Raw genomic sequence first — 26,940 nt, 5'->3', positions numbered from 1 at the left:
CGCAATAATTACTTGAACAACGTACGAGGGTGCAAATTATTAAGGCAGGAAATTAAATTAATACCATAAATTGGTACAAACCAGTTGCAGCTTTGTTATAGTCTTTGCAAGAAGTCTTCCTTTGGAAACGTGAACGGTGTTATTGTTGACAGCATATCGCCTGAATTGTAGGAAGGATATTACTCGTTAACGATCGTGAATATTATGCGCAATTAGTGGGGGATAATAAGTAGACACAATGACTCCTTTATGCGTTGATACCCATGAACGAATGAAAAAATGACTGCGCAATGTTTTAAAACATTTTTATTTATCAAATAATAATTGTCATTTAATTTGATTTAGGTCACACGATATGACAGAAAAATTAAAAAGTTTACTTGTGAAGAGAAACAATTTAACATGCGATGGTTCTAAATATTCTTCTTAATAAAATAATTTAATTCACAATTTACCTCCTCACTTTCATGCTTTCGATACAGATATTTATGGTGACGAATTTAATTCTATATTAGTTTGAAATATTAGTTTTTATATATAAAATTTTATCGTAAGTTGGAGCGTTGTAATATTAATTCTATGCAAAAAATGGTTGAAATGTTTAAATATTGGTTTCCCAATTATGAAGCTAAAAGAATCAAATAACGAACTGTGCTGTTATTTTTTTATAGAGAGAATGTCGAATGAGAACGTAATACTTACCACGGTCATAATTTCAACGCAGATAAATGTAGATTACTGAATTACATAAAAATTCTCAGATTGCAAGAGTTTATTATACACACGTGAGCCTTTAGACTTACTTACACTGTATTCCAATTTGGAAACGAAGTTTCGCATTTGTATTCGAAGTGTATTTATATAATCGATCCACATATCGGTTTAAACAGCGAATCCGTTAAAAGTTATCAACGACTTTATAAAAAGTTGTACACAGTACATACCTACATACCATAAAGTACATGAGTAACAAAATAAAAACGGTACAATTACCTACTTTCAGAGCTCGCGCGATTACGAGAAATCAATTATTGCAATAAATTAGGATCCTTATACTCGGTCCAATAACTTAACTAATTATAGTACACTACAGCGAGTAATCAAATTATTAGAGCCAGAAAAAATGTATTCGATGCCCGAACAACGTCGCCCACAATGTTGCTAAAAGTACTCTAGCAACTTGTAAGCACGAATACTTCATAAAAAATAATATGAATTCAATGTAACTAGACATTTATTTCAGAATTCATTATTTCAATCTAAACTTGTCAATTTATACGATAATTTGACAATCATCGTGCTCTAGTAATTTCATCACCGTATATCATAGAAGTCAGTGCTTAGACTGCAGATTTTTCTGGAGAATAAAAAGCGTGTGTTCATTTCAACAAAAGTTAAATCGAAATATACTTCCTCTTTTGAAAATTTAAACAAGTTGGAAAAAGCATAACAGTATCTTAAAATTCTTCAAATGTCGCTTTCGTTTACTTGTCACATCAAATCCGCAGTCGAATGATTAGCAACCGACTCTCTTCTCGATTCCCAGATAAATCGTCGTACCAATGTTGAAACCATCTATTGTAAAAATATAAAAACGGCTATCTAGAAAAAGTGCGATAACAGGCCTCTTCAGTGGATAGCACTGCCATTGCTGACAGAATTGACGAGGACAGGTGGGGCGACCTTCCTGGGCTCGACGTCGAACCAGAATCCGTCCTTAGCGGTCATTTGGAATCCTTTTCTGCTCAGCACCATCGGGATAGGGGTCTTAGAGTTCGGCTTCAAGGTGCATCGGGAGAAAATCTGGAACAGAAGAACCTTCGCCTCGAGAAGGGCGAATCTGTTGCCGATGCACATCCTCGGGCCCAAGCCGAAGCTCAGATAGGTCCCGGAGTTCAAGATCTTCTTCGGATCGTCGAGGAACCGTTCGGGCATGAACTTGGTCGGCTCCTCGTAGTATTGAGAATCGTACTGGATCCCGTAGATCGGGATCCATAGATACTCGTCCTTCTGCACGACGTGCGGCTTCAGTCCAGGCATGGCTGGTGGTAATTCGAACGGTTTCGTGCAGACTCTGTCGACGGCAACTATGACAGGATACATCCTGAGGGCCTCGTTTATGATCGCGTCGAGATACTTCATGTCGTTGATCGCTTCGTAGGTCGCCTCTCCATTGTTCGCTTCCAGAACCTCGTCGATCTCCTCGTGCAGCCTCTTCTGGACCTCTGCGTTCACACCCACCTCGTACGCGGCGAAGCACATCAGGGTCGAAGTGCTCTCGAACCCGCCGAAGAAGAAGATGAACGCCTGCGCGGTCATGTCCTCTATCGTGAGCTCTTTGCCTGGACCCATCTTCCCCCTGGTCTCCATCATCAGTTGGATCATGTCCGGTCGCACGATACCCTTCTCGTCTCTGGTCTTGATGGTAGTCCCAATCAGGTCGACGAAGAACTTGCTGACCATCTTGTCGAACAGCGTGACGCCGAGGACCTTGCACAACCAGGGAGACCAGCGCACCAGGAAGAACTTGAACGACTGCCATCTGCCGAAACTGGTGGATTTCCTGCCATAGACGTAGAACGTGTTCTCCCTGTTGGCCATCGAGTCCACGTTGATGCCGAACGCGCAGGTGGCGATCACGTCGTTCGTGTACCTGGTGAACGCGTCCTTCAACTCCACGCACCTGTCCTTCTCCGGCAAGGTAGCGAAATAGTTCCCGTAGTTCACGGCGCACTCGCGCATCAGCTTGAACATCGCCTTCATCTTGCTCGAGGTGAACGCTGGGCTCAGCAGGTTCCTCACTTCCTTCCATCGTTCCCCGGTCAGGGCGAACAGGTTCTTGCTGAACATGGGCTCGATGTCGTCGGCCTTCAAGGACCTATGGTCCTGGAAGTGCTCGAAGTTCTTCACGGTGACGGACTTGATCAACTCCGGGTCTCGGATCATGATCATCGGCGTGCTGAAGTCGTACACGCCGATGTACTTCGTGTCGGGATTTTCTTTGTATATGTCGTTGACTATCTCCGCGAAATTCCTCTGCTGAAGTAGCACCTTCCACAAGCTGCCAAACAGAGGAACCGAGCGTGCCTCCGGGATCCCGCGATCCTTGAAGAAGGTTGTCAGCCCCTTCAGGTAGTAATAGAGCGCCGCGCCCACCACCAGCGCCAGGGTCACCGACAACATGTCGACCATGACGATCTTTTCAACCACGCACGGGTCACGAATTTGTTGGGCGACGGTTCGCGGATTACAGTTCTTGCAAATGGCGCGTTTGTCGACCGATTGTGTTCACCGTTTCCGTTGAAAATGCGCAGCGTGCCGCACTCGTGTTTACGCACTCGATGACAACATTCGCCTGCGACCTGACTGCCGCGTGATCTCTAGAGCAACTGACATCATTCAGCCGCTTCCCGAAGCTTTTATTGCGTTTCCCCGCGAAAATACACTCGCCTTGTATGTGTTGTGTATGATCGCCACAGAATATTAGTGGAAAGGCGCGCGAGCGTTCGATTCCCCACTATGACCCGACTGTCTCTATCGCCATCATGCTCATCTGCTACAGTGTCTGTATGCGTGTGGTTTATATCATCATGTTAAGATAATGTGTCTGACTTTTTATTCGGTTGCTGAAACGGCGAGACTCGTTCCTGCCGAGCAGTGTACGTTATGGTCGACGGACAGGTATATTCTTCGGTGAAAGAATTATTACTGACGTCATTTTAACGAGGGATCAATATATTAAACGACAAAATAGAATTTTAATTTCTATTAGTTTTTTTTAAACTAAAGATCAAAGATCGTTTACCACAATTTTGTGGCAAAAATTGGTAAGTGAAATGTGGAATATTAAAGGCATCGCAAGAATTTGAGAATATTGTTAGAGTAGGTTTAATCGACTGAAACTATTAAAAGAATTTTGTAGAATTTTGTAGAAACTATTAAAAGAATTAAAAGACATTTTGTATATGGCTTTCGAGTCTAGTTAATAAAAATTAATTTTTCAAAATAGAAATTTCGTCACTCGCATATGACAAAAAGTAATAGAACCGAATGGAAAATATGTTATTGAATAAATCTATAAATGGAAAAATAGATATATAAACTATATAAATAGATATATACCTGTATACCTATTTGTATACCTATTTTTTAATATTCATTATGCTTTAAAAATAATTGGATTACCCTATTACCCTGACATGTACTTTGTTCTACTATCGATATCGCACATCCGGTGGTCAAGTGTTTTATCACGTTTCTTTGAGAAAATCTGTTCATACCATATATGTCCCTTAGTATTTATGTATTGATGGGTTTTAAGCACTTTCAGCTGAAGTAGGATTAAAGTTCATGCTCGATCTACGTGCGAGCATTCTCCTTTTGACCGATTCGAGATTTACTCTCCACGACAAAAATTGTTTTCTTCGAATGATTCCCGCGATTAGTTTCACGAGGAACACGAATTTTCGCAGCTTAAATTGGAAACACTTCACTTTTATTTTCGTTGACGAAAATTTAGATTCATCGCTGACAATAATTTACTTCAAAAAGGAAAAATTAGTTTCATCGAGTAAATGTGACAAATTTATAATGTATTTACCGGACCTCAAAATGAAATATGTTACTTTCTAAATCAATCCCCGCAATCTATAATAACAGTCTCTAACAGTATTTTCAAGCTCGACGAATTCAAGCGAATTACTGCAATTTTTGCGACGCTTTCATCGGCGTTCGTGCGTTATTAAATCCATATAATTTCCGGTATGCTATTTCGCTGATTTGATATTACTTTGATCAAATTTAATATCGCAGGAATGTCCCGAGCATTTTTTGTTATCGCGCGGCGATCGTATCGTATTTTACACATGCAGCCTGTTGACAAATTTGATTCGCTCCATTTTTCCGGTATACGATACTGTTCATTGAACAAACAGCGTCACGATGATTTTCGTCCGGTCATTGTCGAATGGCAGGAATTTTGTGATATTAACGACCGCTCGAGGGTTCGGTGATTATCATTAAATAGTTCTAGCTATTAAATGGTAGACTAAAAATCTGACGTCACATGATGCAACGGCGACCGGAAGAGTTGCATACCGTGCGAAAGAAATACCGTTCAGATTAACGGCGACCATGACGACCACGGAGAAAGACATTCGCAACCGGTTTCTTTCGTCAAGTGGAACGTTTGTTGCACTGGAGACTACAGGATGATGCAAAAATTTCATCTGACTCAACTTGTGCACCGCAACGTGTCGCAAAAGGATTTTCTTTACAAAAATATTGTCTGTTTCCTGGAAACAAATGATCCAGATGTCATTTGAAGCAAATTTTTCCTTCGCGAAAATCTTCTCCGCGGCTCTGTTAAGCAATTATTAATAAAAAACGCTGACCAATCAGAGGGCGACGGTTCCCGCTAAGTGCGACGTTGCCATTGGCCGAGTCAAAACTCGTCCGCTATAGCAGCGTTCTCATTGGCCCGCGTTTTTCGTTGATAATTCCTTAACAAAGCCGCGGAGAACATTTTCGCAAAGGAAAAAGTTACTTCAAATAACATCAGGAATCACCCCTTTCAAGGACACTACATTTTTGGGACACGCTGTATACGATACATAAGACATACCACCAGTGGATAATGAAGCTTGTTATTTAGACACAATGCTAGCAAACAAACAATTGCACACAAAGGCGGAAGATTATAACCGTTATAATTAGAAGCCATTGTGCATGGACAATTGAAACAGACTAAAATCTTTGCACACACCTAATATATTAGCTCGATAATCATTACATTAATAAAATTGTTTACGTTAATCCGGTGCATTACTCTAATTTCATATTAGCTTTTTGGGGGAACAACGAGTTTCTATCTCGCAAAACTCACTATAGTACGTCATGTATTTATAGTTGAACCAAACCAGATGAAAACTTATTTTAGTTATAATAGAGTTTATTCCAGTTCCATGAAAGCCTGGCGCGTGCAATCCAAATTTCCCGGATTATAGCTTATTTACTTTCCTGCACCGTTTGTTCACAGCAAACAATACTACGGGAGCCTGAGGCGCAGTAGATTTAATTAAAATATTCGTATCAAATTCTGATAAATGATGTCTTAATTGATATTGTTTATCTAATCGAGTTAACGCTGCCATCATTTTTTTCAATGAGCACAATGGCGATTCTTTTCCTATAAATGGACGTGTGATAACACATCTACTTTATCGATATTTTGAAAACTGTTATCGTGGAGTACTCTGTCATGATGATTCAGTCCATATGGCAGTATTCGTAATTTTTCTAATCGAGTATCACAAGCGTCGGTGACTCGCATGAAACAGATCGTGTACATGATAGCGCGTGATGGTACATGATAGTATACTATGTATACATGTATAATACCGCAGGTTATATAAATTCTCGAACAACAATATCGAGAATCACTCGAATCCTGTAACTCGTGAGTAAACGTACGTGTTGAAAGTGGTTTTCCCAATTTTGTTTTTTCGTTTCATAGACTACAATAATCGTTACACATCTTGTAAGTTGTGTAGAATATAATTTTAGTGGTCGAGTAAAATTTGTTTTCGTTACTTTCATTGAATATATTTTTAGAAACATTAATGAAATTGTGAGTCCTAAAATCGGCCAGACCTTTAAAAAACTCAGTTTCCGATCGTGCCGGCAAAAAATACTTGCGAGACGAAATTTTTTCTCAGAATTTTAAACTTTCGTCATCCTTTTTGATAAAAGTATAAATGTAGAAGCAACACGAATGTATTATATAACACCATATTGACGATTAGGGCTGTCTGCGATTCTGAGAAATACTTTCACTGATAATAAAACAGACACGTGTAAGTCCGATTAAACAATATCCCGATAAACAATAATTATAATAGCTGGCCGCTCCAATCAGATATTTCAAATTCGCAATTATAGAAGTGGACAATTATAGAATTATAAGGGAAAACTATTACGACTTCAGTTATGTTAACTGTAGACTGTGGATTGTTATGCAACATAGTAATTGTAAGACACAGGAGCTACTTAGACATTTATTTCTTCATTTAATAATTTTAACGAGTATTTTTAGTGCTGAAACTACCAGACGGGTCAAAATGACTTTTTTACGATATACTTACTTTTAACTATTGAAATTGTAGAAATTTTTTCTCGAGAAATTGTTTAATATATTTGTTTATGTATGTACATATTATCATCAAAGTCCTACTATACCTGAATGAATCCAATATTGTTATTATTAAAACGGAATATTCTAGCGTTAAACTCTTTGAATGGTTTAATATTAAATGCAAATTATTTCTGTTACAATAAAACAATAATTATTTATTACATCTACAAGCTTGCCGATCAAGGACCGAGTTTGCGCAGCAGAAATAGTGTTTCAATAATGAAATTATAAAGCACTGAAAAGATTAGAATAGTTTATTGTTAGGTGGAAGTTCACTGGCTGAAGATGACACGTGTCATCTTCAATGTCAACTCAAAATTGCAGACTCACCCTTCTAATATAATGCGCAAAATATCATTTCCACCCACGCGGCCATTTCGGCCAATCCAGCAGTTTGAGCGTAATCACACGTCTCTCAATTGGCAATGTCAACATCTGGGCACTTTATATAACGCGCTATATTTCCTACCAAATTGCTATAGCTCGTTACAAATACAATGATACAAATACACAATAATCAATATAGAACGTGTGATCAAAATATTCGAGTCGCTTGCACGTCAATTGACGATTTTGCATTTAAACGATCTCGAAATTACTTGCACATATGTTGACAATTCTGCATTAAATCGATCTCAAAAATCTATGCAAATCAGTTCGCGACTTCACATTGGAACAATAAATTATTAAATGAGAGTCTATCCACATCGAATTATCAATTTCGCGTGAAGTATTCTTGAAAATTACAAATTACGAATTTACATTTCGAAGCATTGTACAGACACGAAGCATCCCATGATTGAAAAATTAATTCTTCCGATTCTAATCATTACCTCTTATTTTATCCTACTTTCGACTGATTTTTATCTGGTGAAGAACGGTAAACAGTTTGGGACAATGAGATACTTTCAGGACTGCTGAGTGGTGCTAATACGCTAAATCAAGTTATATACATTTAAATAACTTTCATTGATCTATGATCAAAGTGAAGTTAAAAATTTTGGAATTTTTCATTGAGAAAAAGTGGGGATTATTCAGGTTCGATTACGTATTTATAGTACGGTATAAAATATTATTAAGTACTCGGAGCATTTCTGCAATAACACAGAAATCATATCGATAAAGTTAATAGTAAATGCTTCGTTGCGTAACAAATTGATAAAAATGTTACGTCCGACTATTAGCTGAAAGTTATAGTTCTGAACTTGCGGTTAGTGTATCCGTGCCATAAAACGCTTCTAATTAGTGTTAGAAAATGCACATTCCGAGTTCTTAACGCGCCTGTAATTATGCGTTTCAATTTTCACCATCTGCACATACAAACGTATATTTATTGTATCTATATTTGGATGAACTCTTATGTGTATGTTGAAACTTGTTTGAGGAACAACACACATATTCGCGATTACTGAGACCGGTCGTTGACCTAAACCGGTTATCGTCACGTGTCGTGATGATTTACTTTCTTTTTTAAGCATGTTTTGTATTCCTCGTGAGACGAATCTTTATCTTCAACTTTCTGTTGCGCACGTCGATCTGTCCATCGGTTCGAAACGAACTTATACAACTGTATCGAAATTATTCCCCCGAGCATCCTAATCGACGTTACTCGCGTTGAAACGAACCCTGGGAAACGAGAACTGATTGCGAACTAACGATACAAGTTTGAGGATTGACGTCCATATTTTAATGGCGTAGAAAATCCAATACTCTATCGCGCGAACTTGCGACAGCCATGATAAAAATGGATTTTCTCATAACCTACAGGCTGGCCTTAACAACTTTCGCTGCGCGGAATATCATTGCTGAATTGCTAGATTAAATGAATCGATTACTATTATTAAATCGTAGCGTGCAACTTTTTAAAAAGCAGGCATAAACTTTTCCGAAACCACGCTTCAAAAACTGATTTGCGTAAACTTAATTTTACTCCATTTTTATTTTATGCTTGTTCACGCTATTTATGTGTACATTTGTTTATTTTTAAACCCGGTGTTACGATATTCAAGTTATAGGATGATTTCATTTTCATCGTATTATGTTAATTTTTACTTTGCAAATATTTTTTCCTGCTCGAATTAATATGCTACTTCATAGTTGCCAATTTAAATGCATTTTATTGTTTAATAATTTCAAATTGGCAGTTTCTTGAATTTTTTCCAAAAGCTTTAAATTTGCATTGTTTTCATTTTTGCTCTAAAAATATGTTTCCCTGCTTAAGTGAATATTCTGTTCCGGAGGATAATCATTAACAAAACCAGATGTTATTTTTAAATGATTTAATGCTTTCACAATTTCTTCAATTTTTCATACAAACTTCTCCCAATGTTTTAAACTCTATTTCGTCGAATTCAATTCGCTGCTGGCGCCTGTAGCGTGACGTTTCACGATCATTATTCACGTAAGTGATCACGCATCGTTCGCATTAATATCATACGTCGGTACAAAAAAGGTCAATGTTTGTCTACTAATTGTTACGTTCCGTCTCGTAAAACGCTCTTCCTGGAACGTCGACGGTTACAAGTACGTTGCGAGCAGTGCAAAAACAACTTGAACGAATTAAAATACAGTGCAAAATAAAAGTCGTTGGTATTGATTGCATACATTTACTACTTTTTTTCAGTAATTTTAACGAGCTCAAAGTAATACAACAAGGTTTTTACCGTACAACCTACTCATTTTCATTCTAATTGCGTAAAATCAGCAGTAGCAAACGACAAACTCACAAAGGTATTCAAGTTTGTTTAAACGTTTAATAACGGTTCGCGCAAAACTCGGTTTTAGTTACCTTTTCGCGCTTCGGGGCATCGGCAGCAGCGGCGTTCCAATTCAACTTCTCTCAATTAATACGAGCGGATTATTTCTGGGCAGGATCTCCAGCCAGAATCCATTTTTGGCCTTCAGGAATGCTCCGCCAGTCCCGATCTGCATGGGCAGCGAAGTTCTCGAGGAAACTTTCAGTTCGCAGCTGCGGAGAATGTGGAACAACGCAACCCTGCTCTGCATGATCGCGAACCTGTACCCGACGCAAATCCTAGGTCCGATCCCGAAGGGCAAATAGGCGGCAGAATTGATCGGACTAGACTCTTTGTCCGTGAACCTGCTGGGATCGAACTTGCCGGGCTCTTTAAAATACTTGGGATCGCGTTGGATCCCGTAGATCGGTAGCCAGACGTGGGAGCCTTTATCAATTCGAAGAGGCTTCAGCCCTGGCAAGGCAGGGGGCAATTCGAAGGCTTTCTTGCACTCTCTGTCGGTGATGGGGATGACCGGGTACATCCTGAGGGCCTCGTTAATCACCGCATCGAGGTACTTCATCCCGTTAATAGCCTCGTAAGAGACATCGCCGTCGCAGTCCTTCAAAACCTGGTCAATCTCCTCGTGCAGCCTCTTCTGCGTCTCGGGATTCGCCGCTAGCTCGTGAGCAGCGAAGCATAGCAAGCTGGAGGTAGTCTCGAAACCGCCGAAATAAAAAGTGAAAGCTTGGCCAGCTATGTCCAGGTTGGTCAGCTGTTTTCCTGGACCCAGCTTGCCTCTGCTCTCCATCATCAGCTGAATGAAGTCCGGACGACCGAGACCTGTCCTCTCCCTGGTCGCGATATTCGCCGACACCACTTCTTCGAAGAAGTCGGCGACCTCTTTTCTAATTATCCTCAAACCCAGCATTTTGGCTAGCCTGGGGAAGACGACTATCGTGAACAATTTCAGGAATCCACCGCTGTGAAGGTCGAGCGCCTCCCTACCTAGAGCGTAGAACCTGTTCTCTTTGTCTGTCATCGAGTCTACGCTAATTCCGAAGGCGCAGCTCGCGAAAACGTCGTTCGCGAACCTGGTGAAGATGTCCTTCACCTCCGTTACCCTCTCCCCGTCCGGCAGAGCTGCTAAATGATTAGCAACGTTCGCGGCGCACTCGGACATCAGTTTGAACATCGTCCTCATCCTGCTGGACGTGAACGCAGGAGACAGCAACGATCGGACCTCCTTCCATCTCTCACCTTCGAGCAGCAACAGGTTTTTAGAGAAGAACGGGTCGATGTCCGTGTTCCTGAAGGTTCGATGGTCAGGGAAGCGATCGAAATGCTTGATCCCGATGGATTTAACGAGCTCTGGATCGCGTATCATGACCACCGACGTCATACGATGACGCAGGCCCACGTATTTCGCCTCCGGACTCATGTTGTACACTTCTTCGACCGTTTCGGCAAACGATTTCAGCCTCATCGTGGATCGCCAAGTGCTGCCCAGCACCGGCACCGATCTCTTGAACGGCAAACCGTGTCTCTTCAAGGGATCTTCTTCTTCCCTGGTCAGGTAGTAGTACAGTCCCAGCAACGCAACTGTGATCGATAATATTATCGAGACGTCCATCGCGAGCGTTTCGGGAAGTCTTTCTGAAATTGCGAATAATTCAAGATGAGCCGTATGTGAGATAGAAGGCGCGGAATACTTGCGAGCATTGAAAGTCGTTCGTGTTTTTGCGATAACTCGCTGCGAGATTAAACGCCGTTCCGAGTTGTCCGAGGAACCGGCTGAGTCATTCGGCAGCACCAGCGATCCCGCTTGCACACAAACCACTGACGCAACCGAGTGCAAAGTCTTCGTTTTAATGCGCGGCGGCGATAAGGATTTTATGTTTTCAGGGAAATTGTTGCTGAGGTCGACGCATCGTTCACGCCGCTCCGCTTGAAAATATTGTCCGCTTGCCTTTATTACGCGTTTCGTCCTGTATCGAAGGACGTACGTGAACATACTCGGAATTTGTTCGACAGCCCATTCATGACCTCTACGTGATTCCTGTTTAATCTTCTCCTTGATGGTTTAATGGTTGCACTTGTACAAGGACAACTTATGTAAACACAGCGTTGCATCTAGCGCGTACAACTGGTATAAGTAATTTAATGTGTGCTTAAATTGGCATATATTAGAAAAAGAATTTATCACCAGGTTTACGGAGCACTGAAAGTGACTATTTTATATTGCGTTGGAAAAATATCAAAATTGTAGTTATTTAGATTTTCAGCCATTTTTAGTGTGATATGTGCTCAAAGAAACGAATCTGTTGAACAATTCTTCACAAGCGCGTCTTTGCACTCTTAATAATTCGTAAATATAAAAATTTCGAGCCCGCCATTTTGACAATTATTTCTTCAGTATTTCCAATTATTTAGAGTTATATGAACACGTAAGGGGTATTATAGAAGCAAGTTGTTTTAAAAAATTTTACACATTTTAAAAATTCCACCTCTAATGGAAAAATTCGATGAAACGATTGCTGGAAAACCATTTCATAAAATATTAATTTTAATTTATTGTCAACAATATACTTAACAAAAGAAGCAATTTCCATTGAACTCTATTTTTGTTCATATCGTGACGATAAGTTATTATACAAATTTATGGAGAAATAACACAAGTGTACCAAAATTAGCTTGTTATCATTTAATTCTAACAAGAATGATAATAATAGATATGGCCTATTCATTCGGTATCATGGTATTGTTAAGAAGCTAATTGGACGTACATTCAATGAAATATATCAATTTTTTAATCAACCTGTAATGTTACAATAACAATGTTATTATTCCGGAAGCATAATAACTTGATTATTCTAAACGGAACTACGACAGTATCATTTTAATTAGCAACGTTTATGCTCGATTTTTTGTAGCTGCCCATCTTATGTCCAGCAAATGCATTAACTAGTTCATTTTGCGATATAAACATTTTTTACCAAGACAATTAAGTTTTATGTTTCTTGTGTTGCAAATGATTTGCATTGCGTCAACAGATCGTGACTGATGCAAGAACGAATAATTGGTGTCGACAAGGCTAGGCAACTTTTCCGATAGTAATTTCTCCTTCTTACATTTTCTCGTCCTCAATATCCTTCTACAAGGAAAACGCTTCATAATTAACTCATCATCGTTGTATAACTCACTATCATTATTCGTACTATCTTCTCGTATTACGTGTTACATATACATTTTGTACACAACATAGAGCAAATAGAAACAGTGTTTCAGATTATTTTTGCAATATTTTTATTTTTGATTATTTTTTTAGTATAGTGTGCGTAAGATAAAAACTGCACAAATATTGAAAGACATTTCCAGTATTTTTATCAGTAACACGTTCCTTTTCTCATACTGAGAAAAAAATCGAATTCTTTTAACTGGTGAAAGAAATAAAATATTAAAATAGTACATTGTTTTTTGCAGATTACTCCGCTGGCTCCCGAGCAAGAAAAATGATAACGTGAGTCAATTTTCGTAGACATAAATATCCGCTATTTTAGTTCAATAAACAATCAGCGACAATTTCGACAACATTAGTCACTAAAAAGTCTCAAAGACAGACATAATATTTAAAGGAAATATTCTTATTTTACCAGATTTGAGACTTGACAATTTCCAAACTGAGCAATTCATTTTTCACGATATTGCAAGCAAAATTTTCGTTTCTATCGTGAGATATACAAGACAGATTACGAGAGTAATCATTGCGATAGCAATTGCATTCGTCCTGGTATTTCAACTATTTCGTGCTTCAACTATTTATTTTGCCACGAACGCATAACGTCCGCGGTCCATTCGTTCGAGTACGGAAAAACGGTTCGCAACGGTTTCGTTTAGTATAACTCTGTACAGTCTACGTACAGAAGTTGTCTTTTTACGAGACGCAAATTTCATCGTTTGAGAACAACGGATGTTCCGTCACAGTAAGTACCAAAAACAGGGGATTCTATGCAATTTCGTGATTGGACACAGACAAGAGGCGAGCCAGAGACATCGAAACACATCAAAGGCGGGGATCCTGTATGATCATCCGCATATTCCCGTACATACTGTCATGGCAACTTCGGAATCTGACTACGCGCAACATTATCCCGTGTTCATCCGGCTCGTTTGTGCTGCTGGAGATCAGTAGGTGTCCACCTTGGAATACGTGCCTAAATCAAGCCAGTAGAGATTATGCCTTGTGTTTAGAATATGCTGTTAAGGATCTAACCGTCCTGTCTCTCCCACTCCCCCCCCCCCTCCCTCTCCCCCCACCAGCCTGAAGCCTTCCACTGTTACAATATTATATTTCGAACAAGAGTTCTGTTTATCTGAATGCTGAGGATTTGGATAACGATGTTGATGTTCCGTCTAGTTCAGAAGCACTCCACTTAACACAGGAGACGGTAGCAGTGTTAATTTCGCATAGAGCAATCGATGCCTGCTCCGAAAAATGTTCGCACTGAAACCGACGAGCACACTGTCAAATAAAAATTTGTAGGCAAACAGAAATTTCTTTCTTCTTCCAATGATTTGAAGAAGCTGGAACGGATATTAGGCGTACTAATTAATTCCCGGCCCTCGCAATCAGGCAGTGGTAACTTTATTTAAAAAAAAAAGAAACCTTCGAAACGTTCTAGTTTCGAAATTGGAGGTCCAGTAATTATTTTGAAAATGGAGTCCACAGAAAGTGACGGAGATTGACAGTACAAGCTGTAAACAAAATTTGCCTATTGCTTTAAATTGCAGCTAGTAATTTTTGTTAGAAAATGCACCAAATCCTGGTGACGAATGTTTCCATTCTGGAACACTTGACGGTTTTATCGTTCACATACAGACTCGGAAACAAATATGTGATCAGCTTACATGTGTTGCGCGAGCCAGTGTGCGCGAGGATCAATTTCGAAAAAATTCCATAAAATGTTTTCAACGGTATCGTTGTTAAATGAAGATTGTCGAACGTTTTGTTCTGCCCACTTTTATTTAGGTGTTGCTGCTTCAACTTGTAATCGAATTTACAAAGATGCTTCCGTTAGAGATTATTGAATAAATTCGAGCACGTATTGTTACAAAAATTGCGAGAAATCTAAATACATTCAGTCTTCTAATGTTTATAGTCACAGTTTGAGCTCGATACGACTAGTGTTAAATGTATAATATTTACACTGCTTGATCATTTTACAATGATTGAAAATCAACAAGAGTCCTAAAAATCCAGAAGCTCTAATATAGTCTAAGCAAAACAGAAATATTAGCACCGTGTACTGCAACGACAAACATTTAGGCGCTCGCACGGGAGGTTAAATGAACTCATTCCTCGGAGCAAGCAGTTAAAATTCACTTGAAATTTCAGTGTCCTCTTGAAAGTCGAAAAGCTCAGAAAATCGCCGTTTCCGCCATACTTTCAGCGCCGACTCATTCCCCTAATGTATTTGGCCAGGCAAAAGAAAATTAGCACAGTTGTTTGTCAAAAGGCCGGTGCGCGTATAGTTTCAGAAAAATAAGGATTCGGTGAAGTGCGAGTCCGGCTGGTTCGGCAAGGAAAAAAGGAAGAGAGGGGAAAGAGAGAGAGAGAGGGGGGCAGGGAAAGGGATGAAGGGACAGGCGGACAGACAGAGACAGTGATAGGGAAAGTGAGCGGCAAGGGTAAGAGGGAAACGAGAGAGGGCTGGCGGAACAAAATTCATTTGGCCAAATTAAACAGAGTTTAGCAATTTGCGCTTAATCCATTTGTCGAGGATCCGACGTCCGTCAGTCCGTTCGTCTGCTTCATCCCTCTCTTTGCAGCCGCCGCGCTCTTAACACGACCACCACTGTGCACCCTTTCCTTGCTGGCCCTTCCACGTTTCACCTTACCCCTGTCGATACTAATCCTCTCGTCTGCATCGTTTGCCGCTGCCACTTTCAAACAGTGTGTCGCGAATTTCTCGAATACAACCAGGGCCGTTAATAAACTGCAGCGCAGCCCCGCGGTGGATGGAATAATATAGGATGGACTATAGTAACCGCTACCAGCGTGGCTCATCTCTGTTTCCTGTACTTCCGTTTCGCTGCGACCACAGAATCCTCCGTTTTTATTTTTCGAACGAACTTTAACATATTCGCTGCCACGCGATACCAATTTCCCAGCAGATTTACAAGCTCAATTTCACGTCCAACTTGAAGTATTATTTATTACTGCAACGCGGATTTTTATGCATTCATCACAAAAATGTGGATCGAACGCGAAACATTTGGAACGTTTAAAGAAATGAAAAATTAAATCATTCTCGGTGCACTGACAATTTTTATTTTTATTTTTTCAGTCGAATATATTGAATTTTATTAGGACTTTTTGAATACGAATGGGTCAGAGTAGCGTCCGTGATAAATATTAACTTTCCAGTTTCATTAGTTGAATTTTTAGGTTTAGCAAAAGCTATGAAAGCGATTTTCATGTAATTTTTAGAGCCACTTGAATTCTTGTTGTAGAAAATATTTTGTGCGGTAATAAATTGCAAATATACGTCCAAGAACGCTGTAATCTAACAACGACTGAAAAGTATCATACGGAGGATTTTTTGTTGGGGTGATGAGAGACCCCATGCCATTTGCAGAGATCGATTACCGTCTGCAGAGGAACTTCGTGTAAGAATATTGAAAAATATTGTTAAATTATTACGATCGGTCGAACTGATAAAATACGAAACCTTGCGAGGATGTGAAAGTAAAGATCGAACGAACTGATTCGAAAGCCGACCCCAAGGATGGCGTCAGTCTAATTTCTCGAGTGCCTCGAACGCAATAAATCTACAGGCAGGACGTGCGTTAAGATATATCGTCCTTACTTTCTTTTTCATCCACGGAGGACAATTTTTCATTTCCCGGGAAGTCGAGTTTCATGTCCTTGAAGATTTTTATTCAATTCGCACCTTTGCAAATCCACCGGCATGTTGTTTTACGCGCGTCGTAAATGCGCTTTTATGATCTACAAATGCGAGCGTAATATCAACACGAATCAAATTTATTCTGCAGGGCATGAACGCTTTCTAAACTTCCGTTGAACTGTAACTTCGAATTCACGTCTTTTCTGTTCGTAATTACGCTACATCTGTTTACAATAAACTGCTAAATCAAAAATTAGTATCACACCCCATGTAACTGATCATGTAACTCCACAGTGGTCATCAGTGACCGGTGCTATATAGAATCACTTAAAAACGATTGTCATTCAATTAATTTCACCGAGTATCAAATTTTATTCCGATATAAGACGACGCTTTTTGTTTCGAAATAAGAAACTCGCTATCCCTTCTTCTGTCTTTCTTTCGAGCCATTGCCTTATATCGAAGGAAAACTGTAGTGAAATGTCGGCGTGGGTCAGAAATGACTCCGGCATAGGCCTAGAACTCGCAGGAGTCCGAGAGTTAATGCCGAAATTAATGACTCATAAAGTGACGAACTATTCTTTTTTTGATATATTGTTTCTTCATAAGGCTTGAGAAATGCAAGAACAAACGCCAAGCCAACCATTGAGATTCGTTGTAACGTTAAAGTTTAGTAATTGTTATTAATAACGTCGATTGCTTCTGTCAAATAGATGGAACGCATAAAATTCACGTGACAATACACTAATGACCAGACTGCGGATATTTAAGCAAAATAAAAATATTGTGAATCAATTGTAAGAAACAAGAGTCAAGTGAAAAATTCTTTCTTTAATAATTTGAGTAAATTGAAAACAATATATTGACGAATCTAAATTGTCTTCATCTCCTCGCTATTTTAAATTCTACTGACCCATTTTACCAAGTTTTTATGAACTCGCTTTCTTATTTGTCTGTTACAAATTTTGCAATTGATTTTAAACTAACTTCCCGATCAGCTGACTTGAAACTTTAAGCATAGCTCAAATACACTTTAGTACTTTTACACTCAGAACACGCCAGTCTATCGAAATTGAGCATGAAAAATTGGGCACACCATTTAAGAAAACAAAGGTGACCTCTATATCTTCTCTACGCCTCCACTTGCAAGAATATCATTTATACTACATTATGTAGTTTCTTAAACCCTACAACTTCTGTAAGTAACTTTTTCTCGCATTGTTTGAAATAACCGAGATATTCAATTGGACAGAGCTCGTAGGACACACTGTATATTAACTGAAAAAATGAAAAAATGTTAATATCTCTTTTTAAATATATATTATGCTTTGAAGATAAGTATAATTGACATAGACACAGTATTTGGTACCCCCACAATAATTGGGCCCGTTACCCTACAAGTATTTTCACAGCTATTGAAAATTCAAAACCCCAAATTTTCAGAACTATCTATACAAGGTTAGGAATCTGTACGGGGCTAGAAAGAATTATTTTATACTCTTTACTCCGTCTTAAAAACGTGGTATATTAACCCTTAGCACTCGAATGGCGTCTGTAAGGCGCCACTGAAAATTGCTGTATCATTATTCAAAATATTTTTTACATTGTCAAATTTGTTTGTATTTAATAAATTGCTAAACATTTCAGTATCTCACGAGTAAATTGCACCATTTTCGTACGTATAACATGAAAATAAAATACATAGAAGGAAAATATTCTAGGTCGGATGAAATGTTGCGTTTTGGAGTTGACATAGCTTTGAGTGCAAAGGGTTAACAATTTTTCTGTATTCAAATGATTATTTGTCACAAGTGCATCGAGCCCGCAGTCCATTAATGGCCCGTATTGTTGTCGGCGACAGAACGTTCATGGTTCAAGTTCGTGCGGCGTGAACGAGAAAAAGACAGGTCAAAATACAGACGAAAATCGAGTAGAGGGTAGGGGGTATCTTCCCCGTTCGTTCCATAAAACACATTTCAGGCTCTCCCACTGGTACCTCCACGGATCGAGTCTTTTAGCTACTGGTTTACATCGCAGGAACCGGCTGCTATCTTATTATCACGGAATTGTTTCCAACCCTCTCGTTTCCCTCCCGTTCCCCGTTCCGTCTTTCTTCTTCTCGCTGTCGCTGTGCGGTCTTCTCCTTGCTCGCCGTCCTTCTCGGCCTCTATTTAGAAGGATGCTCGAAGGAAGCAGCGGCGAAGCCAACTTAAGTGTATTGGCAGTTGTGTCCACCTTTTATTTTCATCCAATCGGGCGAGGACCTTTAACATCACTCCGCTGGAAAACCGTAGAGTGCTTCGAACCGGATGCCCCGGCCGGTTTCGGGGACTCCAGAGACCTCTCATCTCTTTCTCTCTTTCTCTCTTTCTCTCTCTCTCTCTCTCTCTCTCTCTCTCACTCTCAAAGCTCAACTCCTCAATGCATGGATTTCCCTCGTTTTAAAGCGACACTCGTGTTTCCGGTTTCCTTCGGCATCTCCAATCCTATTCGCCCGAGTACCTCGAGGAAAGATTCTTACGAAAATATTCCATCGCTCTCGATCGTTTGTTGTGCGGCGAAATTTTCGGGAAAATTGCTTGCCCGGGGAATGTAACCGAAAGATTCATGAAACTGTAGAAGGTTTGCGCGAGATCCATAGAGAAGGATGAGGTACATTCTGTTCGTGTTGCACTGCTGTCTGATTTGTGCTTTGCATATAGACGAATTGTTTCTTCAGCTATCTGATTGGTCAACCCTCGGACGGCTAGCCTTTTTCTCAACCACACAATTGACTTATTTAGCTGTATTTGTATCAGAGCTTGTCAACTTTTCTTTTTATATATTTACGAAGGTATTTCTTACAGGTCTTTTCGTTGTTTTTAATATACATTACATTACTCGTTCATGATTGTATTGTTTTCTTTTTTTATACATTTAGTACATTGAAAATGTTTTAGACGAAGTATTTTTTCACTGTAAGCCCACTTTAAGCCCCTTTATTGTTAGAAAGAAGACTGTTGTTGGAAGAAAATTATTGTTAGAATAAAAATTCAAGATGTTTTCTGTACAATATTATAAGCTCCTTCGTTGTTGTATATCCAATTTGTGTTGCCAACTGAAGCAAAATAATTTTATACGCGTTCTATTCAAAGTTCTTATTTAATGTAACAATCAGAATAATCAAATATGACTAGCGAAATAATGAAGATAATACAGTAATTTATAGTTTATATATAGTAAAGACAATGACACTCTTTACATTACATTAAAAAAATTCTTCAATTTACCGGAACCAATACATTATATCTTTCGTAAGATTTACTTTTATTTTATGAAATTGAAACTTCGTGTACGTTTACCTTTCCAAAAACGTATTCAGATTTTTGTCAATATCGATGACAAATAAATTGCATTGATCTGGTACAAGTAGGGAATCCCACTAGGGTCGGGGACCCAATTACTGTAGGGGTTACCAATTATATACTGTGCCTACATTAATTATACTCATTTTTAAAGCATAATGAATATTAAATAAGAGACATTGAATTTTTTTCAGTAACATCAGTTAATATATAAAATACATAAAAAATATACAAATAGATATATAAAAATAGATAGATAGATAGATAGATATAAAAATATAAAAAATATAAAAATATATATATAAAATTCAATACCGCTTTCTTAATAGGGTAAGGGACACAATTATTTTTAAAGCATAATGAATATTAAAAAATGGGTATGAAAGGTATACAGGTATATACCCATTTATATAGTTTATATACCCATTTCTTAATATTCATTATGCTTCGAAAATAATTGGGTCCCTCACCCTAAATGACCTTGGGCAACGAGTGTGAAATACAGCTAAGAATAAATAGGATATAAGAATTTGACGGCGTTGAATGTCGGATGTCGAAGAAACTGGATTAGACGAAGCTATCGAGAAATTCCTACAATCTTGAATATCGGAAGTCTATCTGAGGAAGTGGCACGAATCCCGATTTCTCCAAGTTGCCGTCGTTTCCTCTCTCGTCATTACTTATATCCGGTCGAGATTGGAAAGGGCGAAGCCGACTTCCGCTATAACGGTGGAATTTTTAACGACGTTAAATCGAAAAACTTTCCCTCCCGATTTTTATTGCCTTAGGACGGCACTCACTGGGAACACTTCGTAATAGATTCATCGCCGCGCTGTAACATCATAAAAATTCTTGTTTAGATTTAGTTTAAATCACATCTCACGCGGTCACCTCCTCCTCCCGTTCTGAAAGCTGCAACCGTAACACTAAAATATTTATTCCGCGAACATAGTCGTCGAGATCCACGTTGATGTTTAGCCTAACCTATTTGATCGTCTGCCCTAATATTTACAAGCAACGGTGGCCGTCGCGTCGCGCTCCTTTTACGTATCGTCACTGTGAACCTGAGCTGTGCATTATCATCTATTAACTAGTGGAAAATGGGAAAATAACTTTGCCAGTGGAATATCCAACGCTCATATTATTGTTGAAGAATTATATTCGAAACTATTGTTTCGTAAATCTCCGCATCACGGTACTCGTGTTTCTGCTATGTCGATTCTGAAATAAAATTCGAGCCGAAATTAAAACAATTTTGTTTCATTTTCGATAAACTAAAATCGACATTGGACGAATCGATTCAAATGATTAGAAAATATTAGAGTATTAAAAGATAGACTTTACACATTTATGGCAAGAAAGAGTTGGTACAATTCAAAACAATAGAAAGGATAAAATAATCTAAGAATGTCTATATATTGTTTTTTAATTTGCTAAGATCATTGAGATGCTTCTACATGGCTGGTGTTTTTTTGGGAATCGAAGCAATTTTTCCGTCGCGTTAAGGTTCGCAGTCTAATTATCCGTCGGTGGTGGTAGATGCACGGCTAAAATCAGTAAGGAAGGGACAATCGATTAACAACGCTATTGATTGCGGACGCAACAATACAGGTTTTCCAGCTGATCGCTTCCATCAGATCGTTCTTCGGTTACAAAACGGGGCGGCAGCGACGCGGAAGCTTCCTATTACAGGAGAATTCGCGCGATTATAGGACGACCGGTTGCAATTCACACGTGACACAAACTGATAATAGAACGTCATACAAGTACCATGAATCCATGCGAAGTCACGACAATAATGGGACACGCGAGCCGTATACGCGTTGAGAGCCAGGTGTCGTTTTACGGTGTCGCGGATATTCAGCCCGCGAATTGTTGCCTCGAAACTCGCGAAAAATATACACACTCGATTGTTCGTGCTGCGATTCGTGTATTAAAACTATCCATGCCCAAGCGCCAAAGAATTCTAATAATAATCAATAGTGTGCAATATTTTTTTCAATCTTGTCGAGTGTATAACGCGACTTTAATTATTCCAGCCAATTTCTATTCTTATAGATTTTGATACGCCGAATGGAAAGTTGTTCTTCTTTGTCGTCCTCAGTTTTTGAGACATTCAATTTGGAAAATTGCAATAGTAATTTTCAATTTTCTCATCAATTTTGAAAAAGAATTGGTGACTTGAGTAATATTGTAAGAAAAATATATACTGTTGTTTGTTAGAGAGCCTCGAATTCTACCAGGCAGGAATCATTTCGGACCATTATGCAAAATAAAAATTGTTTGCATCAACTGTTGCAACATCTAAGAGCAAAATACAAATTTCTTTCGTCTAATACATAAACTTTTGAAATCTGTCTACTATCTAAATGCACAAAATCCGCAGACTAATAATGAACCAAACCCGACCGAATTTGTCGCATTTCATTAAAAACATTCGAGGGAATATTTTCGCGGGATTACACTATCGATTTATGCGAGAGAAAAAAAGCATCGAATCTTTCAACTCGGTACGTCAGGATTTTCCCGTAAAGTCATAGGGAATACGACTTTGATCAGAACGAGATTTCACCAGAAGAGTTTTTAAGCTCGCAGTTTCGCTATAATGCTCGCGGTATGGTTCATATCTCTTCGCTTTACCGTCCATTTTGCAGTCGAATATAACTTAAAATTGGCGATACGGGGACACTGGTCCCGCCGTGATTCAAAACGCATTCGTACTCGCTGCGAAAATGTGCTGGTACGTGTATAAACATGCGTATGAGTGTGTTCCTTTCACAGGACCTCGTTCTCCGACAGTCATATTCCATTAGTTTTATGCTCGGCCCATTTGCGTTCCCGCGCGGGCTCTGCGAAAAAGAAATGGCGAGACTCAAGCTGTCTGCGTTGTTACTTAATTACTTCCCGATACGTTGATTGCCATTACGCCTTCGAATGTGCTCGTTCTATTATGTATCGTGGATTTCTGTAATTATTGTTTGAATATGTTGACAATAGTGCTTGCTCGTTAGCCGGTCGAATAGACGTTAGAACAGAAATGTTTGTTACTTGAGCATTGTGCGCACAACTCAATTAGGTTTATTAGTAAGTACAGTGTTTTCTCGATACTTGTCAACAACACGGGTCTTGCCAGCGACATATATCGTCCAGGTCGTGCCCGACCCGTATTATGTTTACCCCTCACGGGGTATGCCCCACAGTAGTGGGGATAGTTCTGCGACTTTTATCAGCCAGGTGTTTGCGACATATATCGAGAAAAGCGTGTAGTCTACCGTGACTTTTGTAAACGATGAGTTTGTTAAAAGAATGATTGGAATTTCGTGTGCTTTCATATTTTAATTGTTTAAAAAATTCCGGAGTACAAAAGGTTAATTGATGGTATATAGTGGCGGTCCGTGTTTTCAAGCGAAAAGTGTACAAATATAATGTTTAGTTAGTAATAATGTAGTGTTCAGCGAGTGATAATTTAATGTTTAGAAAATAAACATATGTGCCACTTTCAGAATATTTATTCTCCAACAACACTTCTAAAATACAATAGAAATTATTTGAACACTACATTATTCATTTAATTTAACAGAACGATAATTTCTACATTGAAGCTGTGCCTTTCATATGTATGTCATAACACTGCGGATTTTTATGGTAGACACAAGGTTCCGAAATTGAATCGACTGAAAATTTTAATAGAAATTAGAAAATTATTTCTATTATAAATTGAATAGAATTGTGCTTCACTAAAAGTATGAAGCTAGGTGTTGACAGTCTATTTAATTTCAATTCTCCTAAATCAGCCGGTAAATGTACAAACATAACAATAACGTTAAGATTCGCAGTCTAGTGACAATTTCATGATAACGATTCGTTTGGGACCAATGTTGTTACGCTAGAGACAAGATACAGTGAATTCTCGATATATGTCAGTGACACGGGTCTTGCCAGCGTCATGTATCGTCCAGGAGACGTTTATCATCCAGGCCATGGCGACATATATAGGGAAATCACTGTACTTCAACACAGGAAAATGTCTTCAGTGAAGAGATCTTAGAAGAGATCAACGCAGTCAAGGATCAAGGATGAAGAGGAAGAATGCAACGGAATGTAAACGATGGACTAGTAGGCCAGGTTGGCGACGCGTGTTCTTGGGAAATTAACACAAATTTGCGCTGTTATTGCTTGAGAATACACGTAGTTTTTCTGGTCTTTCACATCGAAATCGTCGTTCGTCCACGGCTCTTCGTTGACGTCAATCAACGTGAACTGTTTACAGCGAGGGACTGTCTTCAAATTTCATACTCATGGTGATTAAGTAAGTCTCCTGTGAACTGTATTTTACGTATTCAAAATTAGTACAAAATAGTACAATTATTGTCCGTTCCAATTCTGTGAAAATTAATACTTTAATATTCTGTAACACATCTTGAGTTGCCACTGAAAAACGAATGAAGCTTATGGCAACTTGCTTAAATTATATGTATATGTTGTCACATGTATTTGTTGTTACGTGCGTCTATTTATAAATTTTTATTCTGCAGGGTAAACGATAAAATTAATGATAGAAATTGCAATCGTATAATGTAAACGTAACAGTTCTAGAAGTGTAAGTTTTATATTTCACACGGAGGGAATATTGTATACTAACGTCACGAATATAGTAAATTTGTTCAAATTGCCAATTTCAAATGGGCAATTTAATACATACGAAATGTGTGGCCATATTTATTTGTTTCGGATGGAATACATTGCAGCTTCGTAAAACCATTTCATCTTCGAAGTAAGTTTTACTTTATTTGTCAACTGGCTCTCATTTAAAGTTCACACGATAAACTCGCTTTCTCTGGGGGACCGCGATTTTTTAATAGGTAATACAAACTTCCTTGGCCTTAATCACACAGCCAATAAATATGCAAAACGACCCTTCCAATTTTCGTCTCGATGCATTCTCGTTAAAAATTTATCGAACCTTGTTTCGCGGTCCTTTTATTTGTTCGTCCCGATAGCGACGTAACGCAACTACTGATAAAAAGGATTTCCATTGAGGGGTAGAGAATCTAACGAAAAATAAAATTAGAAACTCTAGCCAATGTACAAACTGTACAAATAATCTGTTCAAGCACGAGATAGATGTTCGATTAATTGTGACTCGCGTTAATACTATCACAATAAACTCGATAATATTTACACAAAATAACGCTTCTTAAAGTAACATATTAATATATTTAGAATAATGTAATAGTAAAAACGAAACAGGCAAATGTAAATTTATTTACCATTTTCAATACTTAAACTCTTTAAAATTAGTATTATATTATAATATAATAATGTAATAGTTAAAACGAAAGAGACAAATGTAAATTTATTTACTGTTTTAAATATTTAAATTCTTTAAAATTAGTATTATAATATAATAATATAATAGTAAAAACGAAAGAGACAAATGTAAATTTATTTACTATTTTAAATATTTAAATTGTTTAAAATTAGTATTTTCGTTAAAAGCATAGACTTTAACAGGCGTGGTATTCACCTTATTTTTTTGCAAACATAGACTTCTACAATTATACTAAGCCACTAGTATTAACTAGTGTTAAGCCATTTAAGTATTACGCATACATTTTTATGTGCAATTAGTCCAATTGGCACGAGGGACGAATGACGGTAATAGCCATTCGAATTTCATTGAAATTTGTTGCCGCTGCAACTATTATCCGGAAAAATCAAGGTGTTAATTTCAGGTGGACCAGCCTCTGTAGTCGTCGCGTTCTATTGTTTTCGGCAAGGCGAGTATGGCGGTGCGTGTTGCGCAACTAAATTTTCCCCGAGTCTCGAATCGGGGGACGCCGAACATTTTGTCCCCGCGGAAAGAAAACGGAAGCACAGTGTGAAAACGGAAACGAACAGCGCCGCGGAGTTTTCTTGCGAAAGAATTGCAAGCAAGGGTACTGGCAGAGCGAGGAACGGGAAAATACGGGGTAAGTTTCCGTGACGTGTAAATCACGCTTTACCGAGAGCTTTTGAGTCTCGGCGGCAAGGTTCGTTGAAAAGTTAACAGGCCGAGGAATGAGAAGACCGTGTTCTCTCCACTGTGTCCAACGAGCGGACATCCCGCGCACCGCTTTTACTTAATGCTTCCAGTACTTCTTCAGGGGTGTTAAGCTGCGAGCTTGCTCTATGCAGAGTGATTCTGAAATAAACTTTATGAGTGGTCCGGAAACTTATGGGCCAGAAACTCGTGTCCTTACCAGTTGCAATCGTTCGCTTTCCCATACCATAAAACACTTTTCAATCTTCCATAATTATTTACCGCATCACTATTAACTGTTTGAATAATGTAAAGACTCGTGGTCCGGAAAATTGTGTTCTTGAAATTACAATCGTTCGTTTCCCCATACCATACAACATAATCAACTTTTAAATAATGATTTATAAAGCGATTCACTGGATTCAATGACCTCGAAATAAGTTCTCGTTAGTGCTTTTATTTCCGAGATATTTTCAAAAGATATTTGATGATGAAAGATAAAATAGTACTCCCTCTGTCCCATAATAATAGTAGCAGTTGATGAATTTAATTTGTCCCACAATAGAAGTAGCAAAAGAAAATAAATACAGAACCCAGCACTTATTATCGAAAAACTAGATTAAATTAAACAATAAATTAAATATATTACTCCTAATTTTTATTTTTAGTGTTCAGACAGTTTTTGGATGTTTCAATAATTTCGTTGCTGCATTTTAAACTTGCAAGTAGGATACCTTGG

General features: G+C 38.6%; 1 protein-coding gene across 1 annotated transcript; it reads right to left on the bottom strand.

Annotated features, from left to right (window-relative positions):
* Window positions 1-754: 754 nt before the first annotated feature.
* Window positions 755-11,664, bottom strand: LOC143361655 (uncharacterized). The gene is made up of 18 exons (XM_076801231.1): window positions 11,640-11,664; window positions 10,027-11,583; window positions 8,655-8,818; window positions 8,500-8,502; window positions 8,364-8,376; window positions 8,241-8,286; window positions 8,043-8,127; window positions 6,472-6,515; window positions 6,238-6,416; window positions 6,015-6,187; window positions 5,624-5,764; window positions 5,098-5,294; window positions 4,194-4,270; window positions 4,123-4,142; window positions 3,806-3,902; window positions 3,613-3,688; window positions 3,335-3,389; window positions 755-3,288 (listed from the first exon to the last, which is right to left on the bottom strand). The coding sequence occupies exons 1-18, from the start codon at window positions 11,647-11,649 to the stop codon at window positions 1,630-1,632; spliced, it is 4,596 nt and encodes a 1,531-aa protein (XP_076657346.1). The 5' UTR covers window positions 11,650-11,664; the 3' UTR covers window positions 755-1,629.
* Between the last annotated feature and the right edge of the window lie 15,276 nt (window positions 11,665-26,940).

Source organism: Halictus rubicundus, chromosome 1 (genome assembly GCF_050948215.1).
Source record: "Halictus rubicundus isolate RS-2024b chromosome 1, iyHalRubi1_principal, whole genome shotgun sequence".
Lineage (NCBI taxonomy): Eukaryota > Metazoa > Arthropoda > Insecta > Hymenoptera > Halictidae > Halictus > Halictus rubicundus.
Note: the sequence above shows the minus strand (reverse complement) of the source record. Positions and strands in the feature narration are given on the sequence as shown.

Coding starts and splice junctions, on each gene's coding strand:
- LOC143361655 (XM_076801231.1), bottom strand. Junction 4,271..5,097: donor AACGGTATTTCTTTCGCACG/GTATGCAACTCT, acceptor TGGTATGAACAG/ATTTTCTCAAAGAAACGTGA. Junction 3,390..3,612: donor TTTCAGCAACCGAATAAAAA/GTCAGACACATT, acceptor GAATGATGTCAG/TTGCTCTAGAGATCACGCGG.